Here is an 18,888-nt window from a genome sequence, read left to right as displayed (position 1 = left end):
TTAAACAAGCAAGCGTTCCCGCTTTAATCTTTCTGTTTTACGGTCGGCCGACCATGAGCACGGACGTGTCAAGAGTGTCTCTAATACTCCAACCTGGAGACAGTCTCTTTACGTGTTAAGCTGTCTCTCTACATCTTTCGGACTTACACTCGACAGCTCGCTTACAACTACAGAACAACGTCTCAACAACTATGCTCATACACAACAGAAGCTGTAACAACAAGAACTAAAGATGTATATATTTACCACCTGAATAAAGTGTTGTTTAAGTTGATAGTCTGGAGTTCAGCGTTCCTTTATATTCTTTAATTTTATAGTAGGAAAGTCAAGTATACATCTAAAGATGTATAACCCACTTTCTACTATACTGGTGACCCCCGACGTGATTCGAACACGCAGCCCGCTGAGCTGCAATAACCCACTTTCTACTAAAGTGGTGACCCCGACAAAGAAAAAACGCAGCATGAATTCTGGACTACCAACTTATAACTGGTGAACCCGACTAAAGAACAAATACGGCCATGGAGACCGAACTACGTATTACCAACATCTCCAACCATAGTCAACACGACTCAACAAGAGCGGTTTTTATTCTCGCCTCTGTTAGAGTGGATTTTTCCACTCACGAAAAACAGACAGGAATTACGGCCTGCTCTTTATTATGTGCTTATATGTCGCATTCTTTACATGTACATGACAAAGAAGGCTCTATGACCTGGAGAAGAATGTAATTTTAAATGCGATGAACTAATTTTTACATAACTTTTGGAAAAAAAAACAGAACACATTTTTTTTTTACTTTTATTATATTTATTGATATTTTTGCTGTTATTTTGTTTCTTATTTACTGTCACTTCCAGATTTTTACAAGAATACAGTGTACAAAACTGAAGATACAGACAGACAGTGAAAAATGTTAATTAAATAGTGTTTGTGAGGTGTCTCTAATTAAGCAATAAATAAAAATAACTTACAAATAAAAATTGTGATAATATAAAAGTCACAAAAAGAAACAAAAGACAAAAAAAGACAAAAAAACCCCAAAAACAATCAAAATAAATCATTCCTATCTCCCCCCAGGGTAATGCATAGCCTCACATCTGTCAATTAGTTGCCAAAACTGACAACTTTAAAATTACCGCTTGTCTAGCAAGGGTGCTGAAGATTCAAACATCTACATTTTCTTAATAGAATTTCATAAAGGACAAGAGATAATAATATAAAGTATATAAAAGAATTTTTTATAAATAAAATAAATAGGTTCTTGTTTCAGTGGATATGACAGGAGAAATAAGAATAATAACAACAAGTAATTATTGTCTTAGTAGGGAAAGTAGGTGCAGCTACATTTCTTTTAATTTGAAGTGACATCATGGGATCAAGAGAACTTTTGGAGCTGTCCCGTATATAAATTGCCAATCAACCTTTATCTTTGAGCACTTGCTAAAAAATTGAGGTTAGTGCAAACAGATCATTTGTGAATATGGAGGTAAAACAGCAAATGAAAACATGGCAAAATAAATACGCCAGCTATATTTAAAAGCCTAATATGAGAAGACTTATAGTGAAGGGAGACTACACAAGCTTCATTAGTTGGAAAATTTATGAAGAGAAATGAAAATCATATTGGTCTATGTATAAATGTAATCTAAACTAAAGAATTAGAAATATAGAATGTAGTTAAACAATTCTTAATTGAAATGGAAAATAAAATTAAAACAAGGAAGACTTAGGAGTTTTGTCCAACATCTTTGAATCTTTTTGCTTTTCTAAACACTTTAGAAACAAATATAATAATAATTTGCAATAAAAGTAATATTAAAATAATAGTAGTAGTAGTAGAGGAAAATATAATTAGAAAGGAAAAGAACCATGTTCATTATCTGTATAGAGGAAAAAAAAGTAAGTCATAAGCCAATAACAAAAATGGTGCTAAGAGAAAGGAAAAACTAATTCTTCTGGGAAGCAACTGCATAGTGATTTATACTAGAGTTGAGAGTTTCTAAAAGTCACGACACCAGACAAATGCACAGTGTATGTAAATGTCTGAACTCCACATGTATATGAAGTGCTGAATTAAGAAAATGAAGGAAAAAAAAGAAAAGAAACCAGCTTGGCTGAATGAAAACAAAACTGCATTGGCCATATTCTTGTTACAAAATAATCTAGTATGATGTTGTAAAACTAAAGAGACATAAAACAGCAAAACAAAGGAAAATATAAAAGTGAAAGAATTTAAAGTCACAAATGAACGAAAGGTACTTTTTTTTTTTTCATTAAATGACGGCAACTAATCTGACAAGGTTTAATAAATTTTTCTGCCTTTTCATTAACTACTTTGGTATTTGCTTTAATAAATCAAATTACTGATATGCCAAAAGAAAAAACAATTGGCAAAGTTGCAGCTGGGCTAATAAAAATCCATGATGCTCTGTTAGCAAGAGTGTAAGAGTTTAAATAAGTAATAAGAGACTTTATATATGTGTTTGTGTGTGGTGTGTATACATGTATGTATGCATGTGTGTGTGTGTGTGTGTGTGTGTATGTATATATATATATATATATATATACACACACACACATACAGATGCACATGTATGTGCATATTATATATATATGTAAAATGCAGACACATATATATCTATGCATATGAGTATGTATGTGCATGCATATTTAAACATAAATAATTATAAATATGTATACAAGCATTTGTACATATGTGTACATATAGATATGCATATGTATACACAGACATATAAATATCAATTTATTTATATATATATATAATAAAAAAAAAGGAATTTTTAATTCATGACAAAACTGAACACAAATGCCAATGTGTTTTCCAGCCTTCTGATATCATTAAATTATTATTTAAATGACCAAAAGGATGAAAATGGTATTTTTTCAAGAGAAATAGAGTAGAGGAAAGTTTATAATTATACATGCTAATGGAGACAAACAAATCATCATGCAAATCTAAATATAAAAAAAAAAAATCATTACAAAACTGTTAATGAACATTAAAATACATCACAGGAAATTTAACTGCATTACACTGTTATGGCCTAACACCTGTTAGATAAAAGCAATTTTGAGAAGTGTCAGTTTGTAACAGAAAATGAAAGGAATTATAATAATTGCTCAGAGAATAAATTATTACCAGACAGTTTGATAAAACTTTCATGATTAAGACCATTCCCCAAATTATAAACACTTTGAGGAAAAGTATAGATGGAATAAATCAGACTGTAAAATATACTATCAGGGCTTATACTTCTTAAATGAATGGAAACACAAAACGTGTGTGAGTATGTGTGTGTGTATATATGAAGATGAAAATAACCCCTTAGGCAAATGTTAGATCACATTCAAACTAACAGCTTTGTAGTGAGAAATAGCAATTAGGATTAACTTACTAGATGATACAGTAATAGGGGATATTAAATTTCTTTTAAAAAAAAGTACAAAGCAACAGATATGCATATTTATAAGTATATTAATATTACAATAGCAAAAATTCACAATAACTCCATGTATAGCATGAACTTTACATGCCCTCAGTGAAGAATTTGAAATATTAACGTAATGTGAAAAACTTAAACCCATATATATGATGAAGAAAGAAATAAGTATTGAGAGAACCAGTAAATAATTGAAGACGTTTAATTCAATACTTTGGTTCGAGGGGAAATTTTTTTTTAAACATTAGCATTAATAATAATTAATTAAATGTTTACTCTCTGCTTAGCAAGTTCGAAAATACAGAGATTTATGATATTAATTGTTTTTTTCCAAAATTAATACAGCAGAGGGCAAAATGTGCAACACTGAAGCAAGTTAAGGAAATCTTGGAAATGACACTAACAATGACAACAGTTGTTAAAAGCTAATAATATCATAAACAAAAAGAAAAGAAAAAAAATAAAGAAAAAAAAAGCAAAGACAATGACAGTGAGACGATTTTTCAAAAACATGAAGCTAAAACTTTCCATTTTTGTAGGTGGGTAGGTTACTTTGTATTTGAATAAATTGCAAAAAAGCAAATGACTAATGTTGTATAATATTTTTTTGTTTGTTGAATCTGTAATATTTTCTTTAAAAGCTTAAGCAATATTTTGTTTGCTGCTTTAGAGAATCCTCTCTAACACAACGAATAAAACAATAGGGCTTTTATGTTTTTTCATAGTCTATTCAATCATTTTAAATCATGAATAAAGCTGCTAGAAAAAGACAATTTTAAAGGTGCTTTAAATATGACACACACACATGACAAGATACAATACCACTGGACAGGTAATATCCAGAACACAAGAATACTCTTATAGCAGCAAAATACGACAATAAAGTTCCAAAATAAAATAGAAAGACACCAAATTTTGAATTGGAACCTGTCAGACTAGTTGCCCATGATGTAAATTGATAAAAAGTTTGTGTAAAAACTTAACATGCTCATGCATAGTATACAACCATCCATATCCAACAGTCCATTCATTCACCTATAACACATAACATTGAGTAGATAAATTAGGAAACATAAGTTAGATGGAGCCGCTATGATACCAATTTACAGCGTGAGGCTATGTAACTCCCTGGGTAATATGGTTATGTCTTATTAACAGCCTTCAAATACTGCAGCGCATTATGAGCAGCCTTACCATGCCCTTCTTCCATAGTTGGTCCCGTCCCATGGCACACAGCAACAGGGACGACTGTCATTTGGACAAAACATTGGAAGAAACCTGAAACAAGAAAACAAACATCTCTGAAGTTTTTACAATTTAACCTTTTTGATACAACCCCTCATTCTATGAAACAAACTCCTTGCCTTAAAGTGACCTTGATAAAAACCTTGCATCAAAATTTCATGTTAATTTATGTTTCAAACACCAGCTTAATAATAATTCAAGTTATTTTCATAAATTCCTGATTATTTTCAAAATTAATAGATAGCTAGAAAGACAGTAAGACAGTAATAATATGGTAACAAGAAGGTTAAACATAAAATATATCTGTAACCCTTTAGCATTCAGATTATCTTTATCAAATATAAAGACTATTTATTCACATTGCTTGAATTAATTATGCATTATCTCGTAGCTTTGACATTTCAATGATGCAATTGTTTAGTTTTAGAATGACATTGTAGGGTATTGTGAGAGGCCAGATCTGGCTGGTTTGAACATAAAACAGATAGGATATTTTAGCTGGATATGGCCAGTTTAAATGCTAAAGGGTTAATATAATACAAGTCTACATATGTGTTATATAGCTGTATTAAAATTGCATACCAAAAGATACTGACATTAACAGAAATAGGTGTCTAATATTTTAAAGTATTTACCTAGACTCTAACTGAAAATGTAACATCATTGAAAAACAAGGAATTTGTGGTGAAAAGAACTTACCTTCAGTGGTTCTCTCTGAAAGGTCATGATAAGTCAACATGAAACGTTGTACTTCAGCAATTTCTTGTAACATCTGGCAATAGTTCATTTTCACATCCATGCAAGAATTGTTCTTCTTAGCACTAGAATTGACTACTTTGTCATAAAATTGTTGAATTTCTTTGTCTATTTGTTTAGGTTTAGAGTAAGAATGACTAACACGCTCCTTTAGGTGTGAATAAAATGAAAGCCTTGGTTCTGAACTCTGTTAAAAGATAGCATTAAGAAATTTTCTTAAATTAAGAAGATCTAGAGGAAAATTCAATGCATGTAAAAATTCCTTTAAAATGTAGTTGTTTTTGTTTCTAAAAGTTGTAGCAAGTCTAGTTGATAGGATAGCAACATATCAATTGAAGAAACCATTGTTTTCTACTCATCACAATAATATTTGCTTGGTAATTTAAAACTTTCTATGCCCACCCTGACCATCTTGCTGTGATTAGATATACATGTGAGATAGGTTTTACCTATCCTGGATGCTCAACATCACCATCATCATCATCATTTAGCATCCACTTTTCCATGCTTGTATGGGTCAGACTGAGTTTATTTGAGGCAGTTTCCAAGCAACATAATATCTCCCCAAAGCCAGAAATGTTCTTTCAGGATATTAGAAATGAATGACATTGCTTGTATGAAAATGATACGGAGTCACAACTTTCACGCCATGTCAAGACAAGAAGATACAAACACACACACAACGGGCTTCTTTCATTTTCTGTCTACTAAATCCACTTACTAGGCATAGTCGAAGGCATTTGACACAAGAAAGCAAAATTTTCAAGTATCCTTATGCCTTAGTGGTTTGTATGAATCAAATTAGCAAGGTAACATGAAAATACAAAGCTATATGTATCTGCAGTAAGCATTTTACATTTGGATCTTTTTCCTTCTGCTACCCAGTTTGGAATGGTAAGGAAGCAGCCATGACTAAATTTATATGCTTACATGTGAATATTCTGTAAAAATGTCGAAAACATTTTAACAGAGACAACACAACATATATAATATAATGTATGTATAAACACACACACATATATCTATACATATATATATTGTGGCCAGTGCTGGTGACATGTAAAAGGCACCCACTACACTCTGCGAAGTGGTTGGCATTAGGAAAGGAGACCAACCTAAAACAGACTGGAGCCCAGTGCAGTTCTCTGGTCTATTAACTCAGTCAAACCATCTTACTCATAACAGCATTGAAAACTTGCTAAATGATGATGAAAAAAATCAGAGACGACCCTTTGCAACATTTAAAGAGCCTAACAGAAAAATAGTTTTAATAATTATTCTCCTGTCAATATCATACACAAACATGAATGTGAGAATTGATAGCTGGGCAGGCAAAATGTCTTGCATTATTTATGACATCTTATGTTCTTAGTTTGAATTCCACCAAGGTGCACATTTGATCCTTCTGGAATCAATAAAATGGCACTTGTCAAGCACTGAGATCAATATAATTGACAGTTTTTAAACTCACCAAATTTATGGCTTTGTCATTTAGAAATAACATTATAAAATATAAACAAATAGTATTCAAAAGGCAGTTTGACAAAATGACGACAGCATCAAGAGTTAGGAATGGTATAAAAATGCCATTCCAAGTATGAAAATGAATTTTCATCAACATTTAGTAGAGGGAGATTTTTTTCCTTTTCCTCTCTGTTCTGTGCCAGTGACATGAAAAAAAGAAAAAGAAAAAAAAAAAAAAGCAAGTACACACTGTAAAGTGGTTGGTATTAGGAAGAGCATCCAGCTGTAGAAAACATACCAAAGATGACACTGAAGTCCAACACAGAATTATGGTTTGCCCAATCCTGTCAAACTGTCCTTCCCATGCCAGCATGGAAAGTGGACATTAAATGATGATGATGATTAAAATATACAGTGGAACCACATACGGGAGCAGCATTAAATACACCATCCATATTAGTGATGGAAACAGTGAAAGAGTGGTTATCAGGGATTGTTCAGATGAAAATGGTCACTAAATTCTTATGATACCTAATTCATATTGAATACAGTGCCAAGTGGGAGATATAGGGAAATTCCATATGTAGAACAGGGCTCTGTAACCAGTAGGGCTAAGGTAAATTCTCTAGTGCTGCTACCATAATAAAATGCACCCAGTACACTGTAAGATGATGGTTGGTATTAGAAACTATGTCAGAAATGGAGTGAGTGAAACAGGGTTTCTGATCCATCTATAAAGGTATTAAAAACTCCACAAGTCATAGAGCATAAATGACCTGCTCAAGCAAAACCAGCATGGAAAGCAGACATAAAATGAGGATTGTAAACAAATGGTGCAGTTGATGTATTGATCAAATTACATCCCCTTTTTCAGTAGAATGTAAATTTTAGGCCCTCTCTTTTTCTGTACAGAATATCTACCTACATATAAGGACACACAAATTAAAACACACCCAAGTTATCATAGAACGAGTGGATCCCTGATGAACCATCAGAAACCATCATGCTTTTTTTTTTTTTTTTTGTAAGCAAATATCCTAACATATTCCTTCTAATATCAACCATAATTAATTACTTGACCAAAATAGACTATGTAAAGAAATTTGAACAAGCTCATAGGCAATACCCAAGTAACCTGCCTTTTAGCATAAATCTTCTAAGTTCAGTAATGGATGTAATAAAAGAAAATTAAACTTAGATAATTTTGTGCTGAGAACAGTTTACTTTAGGAAAAAAATATTGGAAATATTTAATAACTGCAAAATATACTGCTTTACTTACAAGAGGGATCTCATCTTCTTCAGAATCCTCGATGACAGGAGTATTGGTGCCTTCAGCTTGTAGGCTTTGGATACGCAACAGCATAGAGTGGGCAGCAGCTCGTTTTGCACTTTTCTTGGAACGTCCAGTACCTAAGAATACAATATAACAATTAAATCATAAATAGGATATAATAAACTATATTTAGATTAACAACAAGACAAAAACTCATTAAAAATTCTTTTTACTTCATTATGAAAAGAGAACTAGATTAAAAATACTGAGTTCAAAAGTACACAATAGTACATATGCTACTAATTTTTTAGTTGTAAATAGACAAAGTATCTAATAAAATATTACAAATTTTGATGCCCACTCTAACAATCCTACATGGATATATTCTTATGCTAAGCATGACAATGTTATATTTTTTTTACATAAAAGCAACATCTGATGCTTCTAATTTCCAACCACTCTCTTGAATTATTTTAGTTCAGTAAGTTGGTCTAACATAAATTAATGAGAATTATAACATGTATTTACTGATGAAATTTTTTGACATTCCTATAGGATGGGTAGGTCCACACAACAACTTCTCCTTTATCTCTTCAGTACTTTATCCAACCTAAGCTCACTTCAGAAATCAAATCTTAATCTAACTCCTTCATTGGTAGGTGACACAGGGTAGAAGAATATCTCATTACAGCCTAATGTACTTGCTATTTTACAATAAGCTTCTTTAGATTTATACAATGATTTGAAATCTATTAGCCCTAAACAATTAGCTACTGAAAATACATATTTCAGCATTGCCTGCATCCAAATACACATTTCAGATCTCATTGTGAAAATATAGGTTGAATACAAAAAAGAAGAAAGAAGAAAATCAATAATTGGCAAGTTAGCAGAAATTTAAGACAGAAGGTTGATTTGTGGAAACTGGGAGCAAGTCTGTCTAGGTTATAGAAGATGCACAATTTGAACCTGCAGGTAGTTTTCTGCCACCTTTTTTTCCATATGAGAGGTTTTTAACTGAATGTATTATAAGTTATTATTTACAGCATAATATGCTCTGAGGTACATCATTAACCTTTTTGATACCAACCTGTCTAAGACCACCCCTGGTTCTATGATACAAACCTCCCATTTTAAAGTGATCTAAATTGAATTCTTCCAAAATTTCATGTTAATTTATATTTCAATCACTAGCTGAATAATGACAAAGTTATTTTACTAAATTCTTCATTATTTTGAAAATTAATGAAAATAAAGCAAGTCTATTTTAACAGAATTATGGTAAAAAAAAAAGTAATTATTTAAATATATTTTATTCTTTATACCTAACAAAAATATTTTATAAATTTGGGGAAAGTTTCAACATTTCCAAGACCTCAAGAGTCTACTGGTATTGGAATTAATCAATCTTTAGCAATCTTAAAATAGCCAAAAGTAAAGATAACAAAAAATGAAGAAAACAAACCTCTTTCTTGGAATTTGCCAAGCTTAACAGTGCAGTAAAATTCACGAGCATGAGGTGGACCCTGTGGGCTATCTAGGTCATAAATAGGGGGTCGGATGAGATTTTTTTGTGCAAATTCTTGCAGTTCACCAATTGGATTTCCAGGAATGCCTTCCTCTGAAACAGGTGATCTTAAAAAAAATAGAAATAAAATAAAATAAACTAATGAAACTAAAAAGATCAACATAAAAATATTTGTGTTACAATCATCATCATTATTGTTTAATGTCCGCTTTTCATGCTGACATGGGTTAGATAGTTTGACTAGGGACTGGCAAGCCAGTAGGCTGCACCAGACTCCAATCTGAACTGGCAAAGTTTCTACAGCTGGATGCCCTTCCTAATGCCAACATTCCGAGATGTAGTGGGTGCTTTTTACATGCCACTGGCACAGGCATATCAACAAAATAATAAAAATTTACTGAGATACCGTCTTGGTTCCTCTAAATATAGCTGACACCCAACAGACTAGTAAGAAAAGATATCTCTGCATAATCTCTCAAAAGAATATGGTTAAGATTAGTCCCTGGAAAAGTGAAGAACAAATGAACTGCTTAAATTCAGTTGACAATGAACAATTATTTAACAATCCCTTCTACCCATCTAACCTAAAATATTTTAAGGGAACCTGTGGAAGGGGTAGACCCAGGAAGACATGGGATGAGGTGATGAGAAAGGATCTCCAAACATTGGACCCTACTGAGAAGATGATGAAGGACTGAGACTTCTGGTGATTTGCTGTGTTTCAGAATGTAGCCATCCATCCATACAGGCCTGTGCTGTTGCCATGTAAAAAGCACTTGTGTCATTGTCACATGAAAGGTACTCATTCTGGCACCAAGTAAAAAGCACCCAATACACACTGTAAAGCGGTAGGCATAAAGAAGGACATCCAGCTGTAGAAACCATGCCAAAACAGACAACCGGAACTTGGGCAGCTCTGTGACTAACTATCTCCTGTCAAACCATCCAACTCATGCCAGCATGAAAAAGAACATTAAATGATGATGATGATCGAACAGTTAAGGAGTTTACTTCACAACCATATGGTTTCAAGTTTGGAACCACTGCATGCTACCTTAGAGATCTTCTATAGTTCCAGGCTGACCAATGCCTTATGAAGCAGTCTGGTACACAGAAACTGCTCCAGCATGGCCAGTCAAATGACTGAAACAAGTAAAAAAAATCATTTATATATATATATATATATATATATGAATGAATACTTGTATTCTTTATTTATATTTGCAGATTTCCATATCTAGTGACAGAAGAAATCCCACTGTATAATAGCATTCGGTAGCCAATACACAAAGAGCCCTGGAAAGCACCCTGTAAGGTCTTTAGTCAGAAATTAGAGTTTCAATGGTGTTGAGATAATTTGGTTGTCTTTTCTAATTATGTATGACTGTAGTAGCATGCACAATATATTCACCTTGGTTTTGGATACCCTTAAATTGCAAGCAGTCAAGATACCGTCTTGACCTTTACTTCCTTGATCTCAGCTGAATCTTAGCCTTTTAGCATTCAGATTATTCTATCAAATGTAACATTTATTTATCCATATTGTCTTGAATTTATCCTGGATTATCTTGTAGCTTTGAGATTTCGATTGTGTGACTATATATTTTTTAGATTAACTTTGTAGGGTAGGTGTGAGAGGCTGTATCTGGCCAGTTTTAACATAAAACAGGAAGAATATTTTGGCTAGATATGACCAGTTCAAATGCTAAAAGGTTAAAGTTGTGACAGTTGGAGAGTGAGGGCTGCACCCTTGTACTTTGCTAGGTACTTTAATACATCAGTTCAAGAAGGATGGCGGACAAAATCATGAAATAATTTGAACTAATAACATAAAAAGCCAAAAGAAATACCACAAGGCATTTTGTCTGACAACTTATCAATTCTGCTAAGTCACAGACCTGGTGCTGAAATACCGTGTAGTAATAAAGAAAATAAACAAACATACTGTCTGCCATCTGGTTGCTGTTCACTCTTGATGCCAAGAATTTGGTTGTAAGCTGCTAATGCGGCGGCATGCTTAGCCTTCTTCTTACTAGATCCTAAAACAGACAATCAGCAAATTTCTTCATTTATTACAATTCAAATCAATTCATTAAGTAATGTTAATATCAATATGGACAACAGCTATAGTAAATTTTCAGAAGGAAGTAACAGCATTTTCAGTTCCTCCACTGAACACACCAACACAAAATAAACACACACACACAACTAAATAAAATGTTATCATTTTTTTCCCATTTAAGCTGAAGTTTTTTTGATTATTTTTGACTAATCTATTACTTCTTGATTTTGATCTTATAAATTATACAATATCTGAATTGACTGTTTGTTAATTGCTCATTACATGAATGAAATGGGATTGAATTTTCACACACTTTGCAAAATCCTGCTTGTTACCAGTAGAGGTAACAAGTGTCTGAAACTGCTACCTCTTTCTTATTCTAATTATAGAGCCACTACAACTACCACTCAGCACTAATTGGGTCACTCAGGTAACAAAAACTATCTAATATATATGTATACATAATGTAAACAATTGGACATACAATAACAAATGAGATAAATATGAATAAAAAATATATATATAACAAGACACAAGCTTGAGTTTCAGATCTTACACAATTATCCTCAGTAGAAAATAACAAAATCACTATTTGAAGCAAAATAAATTAGAAAGGAGCTATCATATCACCACACTAAAACATTACAATGTGCATTTGCTTCACACAAAATTTAACTGATGTAAACCTAAAATCAATTCAAATTTGGATATGAGCTTATATAAATTTTACAAAATACATCATAATGCATTTTCGTAATAATTTTAGTAAGAGTGCTCAATAAATTTGCATAAAACTGTCAGTTACAGCATAAATAATGCAGTGTAGGAATGCCATTTTAGTGTGACAGTAATAACACTCTGATTTGCTTCCCTTCTGCTCCAATTACCACAGCATGTGTATCAGGGATGAAATCTGTAAATAATCTCCCTCAACTGATGATTACCAAGTGGGACATTAATACTTAAGCTTAGATCTAGATATAAAATGTATTTTAATATGCACTGCTTGGTTTGTTTTCCTATGCCCTATTATTTACACCAACTTTTATACAAATTTATTGAGCACACTCGTAACTTGAAACATTAATATACATATGATAGAGAGGGAGGGAGTGAGTGGTAAAGAGAGAAAGAAGATCAAATCAGAGTTCCTTTTAATACCAGCTATCTCTCTGAAAGTATATTTTAGAAACTGGCACACCTCATTTTCAATTTCAAATGGTAAGTAAAATTGAGGCAAACCAATCTATATGACCTAAAGAAAAAGTCAATGTACACAAGAGTTACAAGTTATCACCTTGTTTATACGGATATAAGGCTTGATAAACCTGGTCACTCTACTTAATATTTGAGAATTATGAAAGAAATATCTATTCATGAAAAAAAAAAAAGTTACCTTTTCCAGTTGCTACAATTTCACCAACGGTGACCTGCATCATATAAGTGGGCTCATGAGTGGCCCCTTCGTTGGAGATCAAGTCATACTGTGGAGTGAGGCCACGCTTAGTACACAATTCCTGCAGGTGACTGATTGGAGTCTTACCTGCCGGAATTGTCATCTAGGTAAACGGAAATAGAAACATAAATAAGTGAAAATCAAAGAATCATCTATTTCAAATAATTATTTGGTTTAATCTGAAGGCAAAAAAAAAAAAAGGGTTATGATTAATGCAAATATTTAAATAAATTTCTTTTTTACTTGTTTCAGCTATTTGACTGCAGCTGTGCTGGAGCACTACCTTTAAGGGTTTTAGTCAATGAAATTGACCCCAGGACTTATTCTTTGTATGCCTAGTACTTTTACCAAACTGCTAAGTTATGGGGACATAAACACACCAACATCGTTTGTCAAGTGATGGCGGTGGGGACAAACAAACACACAAATATATACATATATACATGCCAGGCTGCTTTCAGTTTCCACCTACCAAATTCACTCACAAGTTGGTTAAAATTGACAGCAACTTGAATAGTGCCAAATAAATCCAGTTGCTGAACAACAATTTTATACCAGACTTGGATGAAGGTGAGATTTTTCAGCATGACAGAGCTCCATGCTACAGATTGCATGCAACACAACAGTCTGGCCAATGAAGGTGTTACCATATTGCAAGACTGGTCAGCTCAGAGCCCTGACTTAAATAGCATTGAGAAAATGTGGACAAAACCAAAGAGAAGAGTTCGTCAGAAGAATCCATGCAATCTTGAAGATTTGTGGGAGCTCAGTCACAGAGAATAGCATCTCATACCTGTGAAGATGAAGGATTTGTACACATCTCTTCCCAAGTGCATTGAAGCAATTACTCAAGCTAAGAGAAGCCATATGAAATATTAACAATGTACAGTGACCTCTTGAAATGAACATTATGTAATAAATTTTAATTATAGACATTTTTCTGTTTTAAAACACTATCTTGATTGGTTTATGTGAAATGGCCGAAAACTTTTGTATGGCTATTTTTAGTCATCATCTCGCATCTTCCCCTCTTGTTCAGAACCCCTACTACAAAAAATTATTAAGTATGGAAATGACTCCAAAAGGGCCAATGTTTCATCTGTAAAACATGCAATATGAAACATCCACTGATAAGTTGGCAATTAGTAGAAATTTACAACAGTTTAAAGTGGTTGAAGACTTTTGCACGGCACTGTATATATGTGTGTGTGTGTGTGTGTGTTTGTGCCTGTCTCCCACCACCACTTGACAACAGGTGTTGGTATGTTTATACTCCCCATAACATAGCAGTTCAACAAAAGTGATTGATAAAGTACCAGGCTTTAAAAAAAAGTACTGGGGTTGATTCATTCAACTATGACTGAAACAAATAAAAGAATATATACATAGCAATATCAAAGAGACTAAAATATTAAGATGTTGTTGTTGCATAACTTTATTCAAAGTTGCAATCATTTCCAACAGCTAAAAGAACCATTTCATTGTTATACATTGGTTTGTATGCATAATTGATGGATTAATCAATTAATGAAATAGATTCTCGTCAGAAGTCAGTAGATTTTTCAACAAACATAAACTGTGGTGGAGGTGAGGCTGCATAGTATCAGAGCTTTAAACATTAAGTATTCTCCCATCAAGATAATTCAGTGGATGAAGATTGTAGATAGCTGACATATCAAATTACTTTCTTTGATTTAGTATGAACTTGCCAATGCCACAGCCGCTAACAGGTCAATATGTCAAGTTTAAAAGTATTCTAATTCAGTGAATATAGAGAAACAATGGAATTTACTTCTACATATTCACTACTATAATCAATGGAAGTGCTGTATGTAGATAAGCTAATAGAAATTTGAAAGTAACTAAAGGAAGAAAGAATGCAAGGAGTGCTGACAGATGTATTTGCCTGGATTTCTTCATTTAGGATTTTTCACACAAAGAGCATATAATGCATACTGATCCTCTCATTTCGGTTATAGTTGAGAGAGTAAATAGAGAATGCTATTTCGAAGTAAATATACATGGTAATACATTAATCAACACATTAAGGGATTGAAACGAAGGAAAGAAAAGAAAGAGAAATAGAGAGGGAGAAAAAGGAAAAAGAAAAAAAGAGAAAAAAAAATTTTCATCCTTTATTGGCTGTGTGGTAAGAAGCTTGCTTTCCAACCACATGGTTCCAGGTTCAGTCCCAATGAGAGACACCTTGGGCCAGTAGCTTCTATCATAGTCTTGGGCCGACCAAAGCTTTGTGAGTAGATTTGGTAGAAAGAACTGAAAGAAGTCTGTCATGTGTGTATGTGTGTGTGTGTGAGTGTATACATACATATAGTAGAAGCACCATTGTGGTTAGCTGGCATCTGAAACCGACTTGAAAGGAAACACAGTTACCTCCAGGATAATATATCCCTTTAAGCTTATTTTGAAATATATGTGCTGTGCGTGAGAAGACCCGGCAAGCCAAGTAAGATCGTTGCCAGTGCCCCTGGACTGGCTCTTGTGCGGGTGGCACATGAGATGCACCATTTTGAGCGTGGCCGTTGCCAGTACCGCCTGACTGGCTCCCGTAGGATTTTCGAGTGAGATCGTTGCCAGTGCCCCTGGACTGGCTTGTGCGGGTAGCACATAAAAGACACCATTTCGAGTGTGGCCGTTTTCGTGCGGGTGACACGTAAAAGCACCCACTACACTCTCTGAGTGGTTGGCGTTAGGAAGGGCATCCAGCTGTAGAAACTCTGCCAAATTAGATTGGAGCCTGGTGTTGCCATCCGGTTTCACCAGTCCTCAGTCAAATCGGCCAACCCATGCTAGCATGGAAAGCGGATGATGATGATGATGATGATGATGATATATATATATATATATATATATATGCATGTATGTATGTATAACTATGTGTGTGTGTTTTTATGTCCCCATAACATAAAGGTTTGGTAAAAGAGACTGATAAAATAAGTACCAGGTTTAAATAAAATAAGTCCTGGGGTCGATTTGTTTGTTTAAAATGCTTCAAGGCAGTGCCAAAGCAGGGCCACAATCAAATGACTGAAACAAGTAAAAGATATATATGCATACATACACACACAATATGATACACAGTGGTACATTTTTAATATTATCTTTGCTGTTTTGTTGTGAAAATCTTTTGACCTATAGTTTTATCAATTTTAGAAAAATATCCTTATCAAAAGATGAAGTACAGAAGGATGACCTCAGGACACTGACCCTTTCAGATGAGATGATGAAGGACTGGGATACCTGGCACCTTGCTGTGCTCAAGAAGACCTGTACTCCACAGTAGAAGTGTTAAGGCCACTCCAACATGGTGAAGAGGATTGACCCACAAGAGTCTTGTGCCGGTGCCACATAAAAACCACTTGTGCTAGTGCCACATGAAAGCACTCATGCAATGCTATGTAAAAGCATCCAGAACACACTGTAAAGTGGTTGGCATTAGAAAGGGTATCCAGTTGTAAAAAACATTCTGAATCAGACTAGAGCCTGGTGCAGCTTCCCAGCTCTGGTCAAACCGTCCAACCCATGCTAGCATGGAAAACAGATGTTAAATGATAATGATGACGATGATTAGCTTAGAACTATATAATTTTGCTTCACCCTTATGATACCAACACACTTGAGACCACCACAGGTACTATGATACAAACTTACAGTTTTAAAGTGATCTAAATTAAAATTTGCATCAAAAATTTTCAGTTGTTTTATGTTCCAAACACCAGATTAATATTGTAGTTATTTTACCAAATTCATTATCTTTAAAATTAAATTTAAACAAAGGCAGTGTATTTCAATAGAGATACGGTAACAAAACAGTTAAAATTAATTTGGTTCCATTACACAAAACATAAAACAATAATTAGCAAAGAAAACAAAACTCACGGATTCAGGTTGTCCTGTTGGCGTCATCTATGCAATTTTCAGAGACAAAGAAAGTTAAGATGCTGCATAGCAAAATGCTGAAACGAAACAAATATTTGGGGTTGGCTTTTATTTAGAAAATATATTTCTTACATGACTATGGAAAAAATGGATGTGTAAATGATTATATTTCATGTAAAGTTCTGATCAGAAAGCAAGTAGTCAATTCCATCTGAGAAATGAGTAAGAATAAGAAAAAGGAAATCAGTGAAGTTTGAAGTAATCAATTAAGAGCAAAATGAAGTCAAATTGAATGTCACCATCCATCAACCTCAAATATTCAATATGTTCATGGACATGAATACTGACTTTCCTTTTATATTTATCAAATGCATTGAACAATCATCATTATGATTATCACCAAACATCCACTTTTCCATTCTTGCATGGGTTGGATAGCATTTGTTGAGATGGAATTTTAACAGCCAGATGCCTTTCCTGTCACCAAACCTCACCCGTTTCCAAGTAAAGTAATATTTCCCCATCATCAGACATGTAAATGCTGAACTTATGTTTATAGAGCAGTTGAATATTATGTGCCCTTGACTGGGGAAGTAAATCACATGCAAACGACCTATCACAAAGATTCTCTTTTTCTCACACATTAAAAAATTAGAAGGAACATTCTTGAAGCTTTCTGATATTTCAATTTCTTTCAGTTCTTCTGATTACACTATGTTGTGCCATAAAATATATATTATTTGATTAATGAAAATTATTAAAAGTATAAATATGCAGATTAAGCTATCCACTAGAATAACAGTTTAATTTCTGACTGCCTTATAAAGCAGATTATACATATATATATATATATATACTCTCTGAGTGGTTGGCGTTAGGAAGGGCATCCAGCTGTAGAAACTCTGCCAAATTTAGATTGGAGCCTGGTGTTGCCATCCGGTTTCACCAGTCCTCAGTCAAGTCGTCCAACCCATGCTAGCATGGAAAGCGGACGTTAAACGATGATGATGATGATGATGATATATATATATATATCCTTCTCAGTTTTCAGAGTTGGCGCTCTAAATGTTGGCACATTGAAAGGCAGGGCTAATGAGATTGTACGGATGCTTGAACGGAGATGTGTTGACATATGTTGCATACAAGAGGTAAGGTGGAGAGGAGATTTAGTCAGAGTCTTCACACGCAAAGCACATAGGTATAAACTCATCTGGGAAGGTAACAGTGATGGGATAGGGGGCATGGGCATACTTCTTGCAGAGAAATGGGTGGATAAGGTCATAGAAGTAGTCAAGGTGTGCATTAGAGTACTTAAACTCAGGCTAGTCTTGAAGAATGGTATAGCCACAATTATCTCTGCCTATGCCCCACAAGCGGGCTTACCAAATGAACAGAAGAATCACTTCTATGATATTCTTCTGCAGGCTACCCCAAAGACAAGTGACAATGATCTCATCTTTGCGGCTGGAGATTTTAATGGGCATATCAGACAGCGACCTAGTATCTTTTATGGTGTACATGGGGGGGCCATGGAATTGGTACCAGAAATGAAGAGGGAACCTATTAATCTGCAACATCAACTTCAGGAAACCAGCCAGCCAGCCAGCCAGCCAACCATCTGATAACCAATCAATCAGGTGACTCTGCTAGCCAGATTGATTTCATTCTCACTAGATAGCAGGATGCATAGTTGCTCCTAAATACAAAGACCCTCCCTGGTGAAGAATGTACCCCCCCCCCC

At 34.0% G+C, this 18,888-nt stretch overlaps 1 protein-coding gene across 3 annotated transcripts in view; it reads right to left on the bottom strand.

The window, feature by feature from the left end:
- Window positions 1-787: 787 nt before the first annotated feature.
- Window positions 788-18,888, bottom strand: part of LOC106883099 (interferon-inducible double-stranded RNA-dependent protein kinase activator A homolog) — a 49,446-nt gene continuing 31,345 nt past the window's right edge. For all 3 annotated transcript variants that reach the window (XM_052968076.1, XM_052968080.1, XM_052968073.1), the window contains 7 exons: window positions 17,148-17,224; window positions 13,191-13,353; window positions 11,678-11,771; window positions 9,670-9,839; window positions 8,211-8,341; window positions 5,409-5,652; window positions 788-4,742 (listed from right to left, as the gene is read on the bottom strand). In XM_052968076.1, the coding sequence (XP_052824036.1) occupies window positions 4,606-4,742; window positions 5,409-5,652; window positions 8,211-8,341; window positions 9,670-9,839; window positions 11,678-11,771; window positions 13,191-13,353; window positions 17,148-17,174 (966 nt within the window). In that variant the 5' untranslated portion in view covers window positions 17,175-17,224 and the 3' untranslated portion in view covers window positions 788-4,605. The remainder of the gene's footprint in view (window positions 4,743-5,408; window positions 5,653-8,210; window positions 8,342-9,669; window positions 9,840-11,677; window positions 11,772-13,190; window positions 13,354-17,147; window positions 17,225-18,888) is intronic.

This window comes from Octopus bimaculoides, chromosome 1, assembly GCF_001194135.2.
Source record: "Octopus bimaculoides isolate UCB-OBI-ISO-001 chromosome 1, ASM119413v2, whole genome shotgun sequence".
NCBI classification, from domain to species: Eukaryota; Metazoa; Mollusca; class Cephalopoda; order Octopoda; family Octopodidae; genus Octopus; species Octopus bimaculoides.
This window is presented reverse-complemented; position numbering and strand designations above follow the sequence as displayed.